General features: G+C 46.2%; 1 protein-coding gene and 1 long non-coding RNA gene across 3 annotated transcripts in view; one reads left to right on the top strand and one right to left on the bottom strand.

Moving 5' to 3' along the window:
* Positions 1–3,061: 3,061 nt before the first annotated feature.
* The window catches only part of polr1d (RNA polymerase I and III subunit D), an 18,726-nt gene continuing 11,049 nt past the window's right edge, over positions 3,062–10,738 (bottom strand). Inside the window, exons 2-5 of the mRNA XM_024139978.2 lie at positions 9,956–10,053; positions 9,270–9,346; positions 9,051–9,133; positions 3,062–3,311 (exon numbers count right to left, since the gene is read on the bottom strand). Of these exons, the coding sequence (XP_023995746.2) occupies positions 3,264–3,311; positions 9,051–9,133; positions 9,270–9,346; positions 9,956–10,053 (306 nt within the window). The 3' untranslated portion in view covers positions 3,062–3,263. The remainder of the gene's footprint in view (positions 3,312–9,050; positions 9,134–9,269; positions 9,347–9,955; positions 10,054–10,738) is intronic.
* LOC139024873 (uncharacterized) lies at positions 6,238–7,975 on the top strand. 2 transcript variants are annotated; one of them, XR_011476248.1, is made up of 4 exons: positions 6,238–6,288; positions 6,597–6,653; positions 7,587–7,642; positions 7,888–7,975. It is a non-coding gene; the product is annotated as an uncharacterized lncRNA (long non-coding RNA). The 2 variants fall into 2 exon arrangements; XR_011476249.1 differs by lacking the exon at positions 6,238–6,288 and adding an exon at positions 6,359–6,418 and having other exon boundaries at positions 6,606–6,653.

Genomic DNA, 10,738 nt, shown 5'->3' with positions numbered 1-10,738 from the left:
CAACAAAGTACTGAGTAAAGGGTCTGAATACTTACGTAAATGTGATATTTTATTTGTAAGAAATTTGGAAACATTTCTTAAAACCTGTTTTTGCTTTGTCATTATGGGTTGTTGTTCGTAGATTGATGAGGGGGAAAAAATCCATTTAATCCATTTTAGGTTAATTTTGAAAAAGTAAAGTGGTCTGAATACTTTCTGAATGCACTGCACAGGTGTCCTTCCGAACTCAGTTGCCCGAGAAGAAGGAAACCACTCAGGGATTTCACCATGAGGCCAATCGTGATTTTAAAAGACTCAGAGTTTAATGGCTGGGATAGGAGAAGACAATGTTGTAGATTCATCCTCAGTTACTCCACAATACTAACCTAAATGACAAAGTGAAAAGAAGGAAACCTGTACATAATCAAAATATTCCCAAACATGCACCCTGTTTGCAATAAGGCATTAAAGTTAAACTGCAAACAATTTGGCAAATAAATTAACTTTGTCCTGAACGCAAAGCGTTGTTTGGGGTAAATCCAATCCAACACAACACATCACTGAGTACCTCTACTCATATTTTCAAGCATGTTTGTGTCTCTACCATGTTATGGGTATACTTGTCATCGGCAAGGACTAGGGAGTTTTTTAGGATAAAATAAAAGGAATAGAGCTAAGCACAGTCAAAATACTAGTGGAAAACCTGGTTCAGTCTGCTTTCCAACAGACACTGGGAGACAAATTCACCTTTCAGGATAATAACCTTGCTCTGTTTAACTTTTTTTGTACATAATGTTTCCGCCATCGTTTCCTATGACCGAAAAGAGCTTCTGGACATCAGAACAGCGAGTACTCACCTCAAACTGGACGAGGATGTTTTCTGTAATGAGTTGGATGTGGAGGATATACTGCTCTTCCCGGACCAGGCCCATCGTTCCCACCATTTCCCGTCGTTTGTAAGAAGAGTTGACGGACATTAAAAACAGTAATATCCTGTTTCACTGAGTTGTGGCTTAAGAAGGACATGGATAATATACAGTTAGCTGGGTTTTCTGTGCATCGGCAAGACAGAACAGGAGGCTCCGGTAAGATCAGGGGGCGGGGTGTGTCTCTGTCAACAACAGCTGGTGCCAATCTTTAATATTAAGGAAGTCTCAAGGTTTTGCTCACTTTAGGTAGAGTACCTAATGTTAAACTGTAGACAACACTATTTGTCAAGAGAATTGATATCTTTATTCTTCGTAGCTGTCCTTTTACCACCACAAACTGGCACTAAGACCGTACTTTTAGGAAAGTGTTCTTAATGTTTTATTCCCTCAGTGTATATTTAATAGTAAGAATCGACATATAATGGAATGAAACAATTTTAAAATGAAACAAAGAACCTATTTTCCCCAAATAACCTTGCTGACTGTTGCAGGGTGCTACAAGTGGTATTCTGGGTTTATAAAACAAATGGTATTCTGGGTTTATAGAACAAGAGGTATGAGCAGTGGGGTGGGGTATGAGTGCTGCAGAGATGGTTGTCCTTCTGAAAGGTTCTCCCATCTCCACAGAGAAAGTCTAGAGCTCTGTCAGTGTGTCCATTGGGTTATTGGTCACCTCCCTGACCAAGGCCCTTCTCCCCCGATTGCTCAGTTTATCTGGGCGGCCAGCTCTAGGAAGAGTCTCGGTGGTTCCAAACTTCTTCCATTTAAGAATAATGTAGGACTGTGTTCTTGGGGACCTTCAATGCTGCAGTAATTTTTTGCTGCTTTTCCCCAGATCTGTGCCTCGACACAATCCTGTCTCGGAACTCAACGACAATTCCTTCAACCTCATGGCTTGGTTTCTCTGACATGCACTGTCAACTGTGGGACCTTATATAGACAGGTGTCTGCCTTTCCAAATCATGTTCAATCAATTGAATTTACCACAGGTGGACTCCAATCAAGTTGTAGAAACATCTCAAGGATGATCAATGGAAACAGGATGCACCTGAGCTCAATTTTGAGTCTCATAGAAAAGGGTCTGAATACTCATGTAAATACAGATACATTTTTTTGATACATTTGCAAAACTTTCTAAAACAGTTTTTTCTTTGTCATCATGGGTTATTGTGATGTCATCGTGGAGTATTGTGATGTCATCGTGGAGTATTGTGATGTCATCGTGGAGTATTGTGATGTCATCGTGGGGTATTGTGTAAATTGATGAGGATTTTTATTTATTTAATCCATTTTAGAATAAGGCTGTNCTCCAATCAAGTTGTAGAAACATCTCAAGGATGATCAATGGAAACAGGATGCACCTGAGCTCAATTTTGAGTCTCATAGAAAAGGGTCTGAATACTCATGTAAATACAGATACATTTTTTTGATACATTTGCAAAACTTTCTAAAACAGTTTTTTCTTTGTCATCATGGGTTATTGTGATGTCATCGTGGAGTATTGTGATGTCATCGTGGAGTATTGTGATGTCATCGTGGAGTATTGTGATGTCATCGTGGGGTATTGTGTAAATTGATGAGGATTTTTATTTATTTAATCCATTTTAGAATAAGGCTGTAACTTTACAAAATGTGGAAAAAGGGAAGGGGTCTGAATACTTTCAGAATGCACAGACTGACTTAGCTCGTTCTGATATTTCTAAATTCCTTTTGAGGATTTGTGTGTGTTGTTAGGTATATACTGCACTGTTTGAGATAGAAACATTAGCATTTTGCTGCACCTGCGATAACATCTGCAAAATGTGTACACGACCAATACAATTTGAAATCAGTTAAGAGTCTGGAAAACATTCAACAGAACAAAGTTCCGTGAGTTAAACTGCACCAACAGACTCCAGGTGAACTGAGACCGGACAGATCCTACAGAATAGTTTCATGAAGTGGTGTTGATGTCTGTTCCTCTGTAGGGAGACAGCTCTCTACAGTCCCAAATGGAATCCTATGGACCCCGGTCTAAAGTAGTGCACTATATAGGGAATAGGGTGCCCCGGTCTAAAGTAGTGCACTATATAGGGAATAGGGTGCTATTTGCGACGCATTCCTCATCTGATTAATGGATTTATAAATCACACCAGTCACAACAAACGAGTCAATTCTCTTATAAAATACTTTAGTAAAGTTTAGACAAACAGAAAGTCATGCCGACTGGATACTTGTCCAATAACAACACAACATGAGATTGGTTCATTGGGAAAACAAATCATTTTTCTGGCTTATCTATCAACAATGTACAGCATTAGGATCAAAATACAGAGACGTATGTTTCATATCCCGTCCACGCTCCCGCTGGGCTCCTCACTCCATGACGTCCTCCTGCTGTGATCTGAACTCACTCACCCTCCTCTACACACACCACACACCACACACACCACACACACACACACACACACACACACCACACACACCACACACGTTAACCCAATAACACAGCAGATACTAGGGTACATCAACCAGTTTAACAGCAGAGATCTAATCATAAGCAACTGTAAATAGTATCTAACAGTCCTGTTATACAGACACAGTCCCACTACTGTTATAACTGATACAGTCCCCGCTACTGTTAAAACAGACACAGTCCCCCCTACTGTTAATAACTGACAGAGTCCCCCCACTGCTATATAACTGACACAGTCCCCGCTACTGTTATAACTGACACCCAGTCCCCGCTACTGTTATAACTGACACAGTCCCCGCTACTGTAAACTGACACAGTCCCCGCTACTGTTATAACTGACACAGTCCCCGCTACTGTTATAACTGACAACAGTCCCCGCTACTGTTATAACTGACACAGTCCCCGCTACTGTTATAACTGACACAGTCCCCGCTACTGTTATAACTGAACACAGTCCCCGCTACTGTTATAACTGACACAGTCCCCGCTACTGTTATAACTGACCACCAGTCCCCGCTACTGTTATAACTGACACAGTCCCCGCTACTGTTATAACAGACACGAGTCCCGCTACTGTTTAACTGACACAGTCCCCGCTACTGTTATAACTGACACATCCCCGCTACTGTTATAACTGACACAGTCCCCGCTACTGTTATAACTGACACAGTCCCCGCTACTGTTATAACTGACACAGTCCCCGCTACGTTATAACTGACACAGTCCCCGCTACTGTTATAACTGACACAGTCCCGACTGTATAACTGACACAGTCCCGCTACTGTTATAACTGACACAGCCCCGCTACTGTTATAACTGACACAGTCCCCGTACTTTATAACAGACACAGTCCCCGCTACTGTATAACAGACACACCCCTACTGTTATAACTGATACAGTCCCCGCTACTGTTATAACAGACACAGTCCCCGCTACTGTTATAACTGACCAAGTCCCCGCTACTGTATAACTGACACAAGTCCCCACTACTTTATAACTGACACAGTCCCCACTACTGTTATAACTGACACAGTCCCCACTACTTTATAACTCGACACAGTCCCCACTACTGTTATAACTGACACAGCCCCCTACTGTATAACTGACACAGTCCCCGCTACTGTTATAACTGACACAGTCCCCGCTACTGTTATAAACTGACACAGCCCCGTACTTTATAACGACACAGTCCCCGCTACTGTTATAACTGACACAGTCCCCGCTACTGTTATAACTGATACAGTCCCCGCTACTGTTAAACTGATACAGTCCCCGCTACTGTTATAACTGATCACAGTCCCCGCTACTGTATAACGACACATCCCGCACTGTTATAACTGAACACAGTCCCCGCTACTGTTAAACTGACACAGTCCCCGCTACTGTTATAACTGACACAGGTCCCCGCTACTGTTATAACTGACACAAGTCCCCGCTACTTTTATAACTGACACAGTCCCGCTACTGTTATAACTGACACAATCCCCGCTACTGTATAATGATACAGTCCCCACTACTGTTATAACTGATAAAAGTCCCCACTACTGTTATAAACAGTCCCCGCTACTGTTATAACAGATACAGTCCCCGCTACTGTATAACTGACCATCCACTACTTAATGACACAGTCCCCTACTGTTAAACTGACCACAGTCCCGCTACTGTTATAACTGACACGTCCCCGCTACTGTTAAACTACACAGTCCCCGCTACTGTTATAACTGACACAGTCCCCGCTACTGTTATAACTGACCACAGTCCCCGCTACTGTTATAACTGACACAGTCCCCGCTACTGTTATAACTGACACAGTCCCCGCTACTGTTATAACTGACACAGTCCCCGCTACTGTTATAACTGACACAGTCCCGCTACTGTTATAACTACCACAGTCCCCGCTACTGTTATAACTGACACATCCCCGCTACTTGTTATAACTGACACAGTCCCGCTACTGTTATAACTGACACCGATCCCCGCTACTGTTATAACTGATACAGTCCCGCTACTGTTATAACTGACACAGTCCCCGCTACTGTTATAACAGACACAGTCCCGCTACTGTTATAACTGACACAGTCCCCGCTACTGTGTATAACTGACACAGTCCCCGCTACTGTTATAACTGACACAGTCCCCGCTACTGTTATAACTGACACAGTCCCCGCTACTTATAACTGACACGTCCCCGCTACTGTTATAAACTGACACAGCCCCGCTACTGTTATAACTGACACAGTCCCCGCTACTGTTATAACTGACACAGTCCCCGCTACTGTTATAACTGACACAGTCCCCGCTACTGTATAACTGATAAGTCCCCTACTTTATATACACAGTCCCCGCTACTGTTATAACGACACAGTCCCCGCTACTAGTAAACTGACAAAGTCCCCGCTACTGTTTAAACTGACACAGTCCCCGCTACTGTTATAACTGACACAGTCCCCGCTACTGTTATAACTGACACAGTCCCCGCTACTGTTATAACTGACACAGTACAGGAGGAGTATGGATGGAAGTATGGAGGGAGTATGGATGGGTGTACGGAGGGGAGTATGGGGGAGTATGGGGGAGTATGGAGGGGAGTATGGATGGATGTACGGAGGGGAGTATGGGGGATTATGGATGGAAGTATGGAGGGAGTATGGAGGGGAGTATGGATGGATGTACGGAGGGAGTATGGGGGAGTATGGAGGGATGTACGGAGGAGTATGGAGGGATGTACGGAGGGAAGTACGGAGGATATGGAGGGAAGTATGAGAGAGTATGGATGGAAGTATGGAGAGAGATGGATGGAAGTATGAAGAGTATGGAGGAAGTATGGAGAGAGTAGGAGGGAAGTATGAGAGAGAGTATGGAGGGAAGTATGGAGGAAGTATGGAGGGAAGTATGGATGGAAGTATGGAGGGAAGTATGGAGGGAGTATGGAGGGAGTATGGATGGAAGTATGGAGGAAGTATGGAGAGAGTGATGAGAAGTATGGAGAGAGTATGGATGGAGTATGGATGGAAGTATGAGAGAGTTGGAGGGAAGTATGGAGAGAGTATGGGAAGTATGGAGAGAGTATGAGGAGTATGGAGGGAAAGTATGGAGGAGTATGGATGGAAGTATGGATGGAAGTATGGATGGAAGTATGGATGGAAGTATGGAAGAGTACGGATGAAAGTAAGGGAAGTTGGAGGAGAGATACGGATGGAAAGTATGGAGGGAAGTATGGAGGAAGTATGGAGGAGTATGAGGAAGTATGGAGAGAGTATGGATGGAAGTATGGAGAGAGTACGGATGAAGTATGGAGGAGTAGGATGGAGATGAGGTATGGAGAGAGTATGGATGGAAGTATGAGAGAGTATGGATGAAGTATGGAGGAAGTATGGAGGAAGTATGGATGGAAGTATGGAGGGGAGTATGGAGGGAAGTATGGAGGGAGTATGGATGAATGGATGGAAGTACGGAGGGAGTATGGAGGGGAGTACGGAGGGAGTATGGAGAGAGTATGGAGGAAGTATGGATGGAAGTATGGATGAAGTATGGATGGAAGTATGGAGGAAGTATGGAGGGAGTATGGAGGGAGTATGGAGGGAAGTATGGAGGAGTATGGAGGGAGTATGGAGGGGAGTATGGAGGGAAGTATGGAGGGAAGTATGGAGCGGAGTATGGAGGGAGTATGGAGGGAAGTATGAGAAGTATGGAGGGAGTATGGAGGAATTATGGAGGGAGTATGGAGGGAAGTATGGAGGGGAATATGGAGGAGTATGGAGGAGAGTATGGAGGAAGTATGGAGGAAGTATGGAGGGAGTATGGATGGAAGTATGGAGCGGAGTATGGAGGGAGTATGGAGGAAGTATGGAGGGAAGTATGGAGGGGAGTAATGGAGGAATTATGGAGGGAGTATGGAGGAAGTATGAGGGAGTATGAGGAAGTATGAGGGGAGTATGGAGGAATTATGGGGAGAGTATAGGAAGTATGGAGGGAAGTATGGAGGGAAGTATGGAGGAAGTATGGAGGATAGTATATGGAGGAGTATGGAGGAGTATGGAGGGAAGTATGGAGGGAGTATGGATGGAGTATGAGGAGTATGGAGGGGAGTATGGAGGGAGTATGGAGGATATGGAGGAAGTATGGAGAGGAGTATGGATGGAAGTATGGAGGGAAGTACGAGGAGTATGGAGGAGTATGGATGGAAGGATGGATGGAAGTATGGAGGGAAGTACGAGAGGGAGAGTATGGAGGGAAGTATGGAGAGAGTATGGATGGAAGTATGGAGAGATAGGAGGAAGTATGGAGGGAAGTATGGATGGAAGTATTGAGGGAAGTACGGAGGGAGTATGGAGGGATGTACAGAGGAGTATGGGGGGAAGTATGGAGGAAGTATGGAGGGATATGGAGGGAGTATGGAGGAAGTACGAGGGAAGTATGGAGGGAGTATGGATGGAAGTATGGAGGAGTATGGATGAGTATGGAGGGAAGTATGGAGGAAGTATGGAGGGAGTATGGATGAAGAGAGTAGGATGAAGTATGGAGAGAGTATGGAGGGAAGTATGGATGGAAGTATGGAGGGAATATGGATGGAAGTATGGAGGGAAGTATGGTGGAAGTATGGAGGGAAGTATGAGGAAGTAATGGAGGAAGTATGGATGGAAGTATGGAGGATATGGATGGGAGTATGGAGGGAAGTAGGATGAAGTATGGAGGGAGTATGGAGGAGTATGAGGGGAGTATGGAGGAGTATGGAGGATGTTACAGAGGAGAGTATGGATGGAAGTATGGAGGGAGTATGGAGGAGTATGGATGGAAGTACGGAGGAAGTATGGAGGAGTACGGAGGGAGTATGGAGGGTAGTATGGAGGGAGTATGGAGGGAGTATGGAGGGGAGTATGAGGGGATTACAGAGGAGTATGATGAAGTACGGAGATATGGAGGGATAGAGGGTATGGATGAAAGTATGGATGGAAGTATGGAGGGAGTATGGAGGATGTACGGAGATATGGAGGGATGTACAGAGGGAGTATGGAGGGAGTATGGAGGGATGTACGGAGGGATATGGAGGGAGTATGGAGGGAGTATGGAGGGAGTATGGAGGAGTATGGATGAAGTACGGATGGGAGGATGGAGGGAGATGGATGAGAGTACGGATGGAGTATGGAGGGTGTACGGAGGTGTACGGAGGAGTACGGAGGGATGTACAGAGGCGGAGTATGGATGGAAGTATGGAGGGAGTATGGAGGGGAGTATGGAGGGAGTATGGATGGAAGTATGGATGGAAGTATGGAGGGAGTATGGATGGATGTACGAGGGATATGGAGGATGTACAGAGGGAGTATGGAGGGAAGTATGGAGGGAGTATGGATGGAAGTACGGAGGATACGGAGGGGAGTATGGAGGGAGTACGGAGGGAGTACGGAGGGCGTACGGAGGAGTACGAGGGAGTACGGAGGGAGTACGGAGAGTACGGAGGGCTACGGAGGGAAGTATGGAGGGAAGTACGGAGGGAGTATGGAGGATGTACGGAGGAAGTATGGAGGGATACGGAGGGCGTACGGAGGAGTATGGAGGGATGTACGGAGGGAAGTATGGAGGAGTACGAGGGAGTACGGAAGGCGTACGGAGGGAGTACGAGGGGAGATGGAGGAGTGCGGAGGGAGTACGAGAGGCGTACGGAGGAGTACGGAGGAGTACGGAGGTACCTGGAAGGTGTTGAGGACGTGTTGACAGACATCAGTGAGCTCATTCAGTCCTCTTCTCAAAGGTTCTACTGCTGGAACCCCACCTGGAACACACACAGACACACACGTTCCAGCAAGAATAGAGGAGGAGAGAAGAACACAGTGGGTGGAGGAGAGAAGAACACAGTGGGTGGAGGAGAGAAGAACACAGTGGGTGGAGGAGAGTTGTGTCCTGCGTACCTCGGGTCTGGATACGGAAGTTGATCTTGCTCTCAGAGGGGTGAGTGATGCTGTAACCACAGAAGTCTACATCCAGGCTAAACACACAGCAGAAACAGACCATTACACACATGAAGACATATCACTACGGTGAGGCATTACAGGAGTCAGCAATATAACGAAGGTTCAACCAGCCCACCTAAAGGCAAGGTGGACACCTACTGACAACACCAACATCTCAGCGGTGGCTGTGGAGCGGGGACTAGGGGCTAAGGCTGGATTATGGCCCTGTATCAAAGGAGGTTGGTTGCCCAGGGTTAAGGGTCAGAGGTTAGGGATCAAAGAATAACCTGACATTGTAGCAGAGGGAGTTAGGGTTAGGTAATAACCTCTTCTTGACCTTGGTCGTGTTCCCCTGCTCAGACATTGCATGCATCAATCGTCGACTGTGCCGTTGGGCACCAGATAGCAATAACATGTGGTTAGCTGAGAGGTAAAATACCTATCCAGGCATTGTGAGATCTGGCAAGCGTCAGCAACGTCTGAGCAGAGGAACACACCACATATAGCGTATTAGGCTGGGGTTAGGGGTCAGGTAATAACCTCTTCATGACGTTGTAGCAGAGGGAGTTAGGGTTAGAGGTCAGGTAATAACCTCTTCATGACGTTGTAGCAGAGGGAGTTAGGGTTAGAGGTTAGAGACTAACCTCTTCATAACCATGTAACGTAGAGAGTTCCCCAGAGTGTGATCCTCCTCATGAAGAACAAACGTCACACAGCCCTCATCTGCTCCATCAGCCTGCACCTAGAGACACAGATACAACCATCAGACCCTTAAACACACAGTCCTCGTCTGCTCCATCAGCCTGCACCTTGAGACACAGATACAACCATCAGACCCTTAAACACACAGTCCTCGTCTGCTCCATCAGACCCTTAAACAACCACCACCCGGTACTCTACCCTGAACCTTAGTCACTAGCCGGCTAACACCTGGTACTCTACCCTGAACCTCAGTCACTAGCCGGCTAACACCATCACTAGCCGGCTAACACCGGTACTCTACCCTGAACCTTAGTCACTAGCCGGCAACACCCGTACTCTACCTGAACCTTAGTCACTAGCCGGCTAACACCCGGTACTCTACCCTGAACCTTAGTCACTAGCCGGCTAACACCGGTACTCTACCCTGAACCTTAGTCACTAGCCGGCTAACACCCGGTACTCTACCCTGAACCTTAGTCACTAGCGCTAACACCCGGTACTCTACCCTGAACCTTAGTCACTAGCCGGCTAACACCCGGTACTCTACCCTGAACCTTAGTCACTAGCGGCTAACACCCGGTACTTACCCTGAACCTTAGTCACTAGCCGGCTAACACCTGGTACTCTACCCTGAACCTTAGTCACTAGCCGGCTAACACCGTACTCTACCCTGAACCTTAGTCACTAGCCGGCTAACACCTGGTACTCTACCCTAACATTAGTCG

This window comes from Salvelinus sp. IW2-2015, unplaced genomic scaffold (genome assembly GCF_002910315.2).
Source record: "Salvelinus sp. IW2-2015 unplaced genomic scaffold, ASM291031v2 Un_scaffold1971, whole genome shotgun sequence".
Lineage (NCBI taxonomy): Eukaryota > Metazoa > Chordata > Actinopteri > Salmoniformes > Salmonidae > Salvelinus > Salvelinus sp. IW2-2015.
Note: the sequence above shows the minus strand (reverse complement) of the source record. Positions and strands in the feature narration are given on the sequence as shown.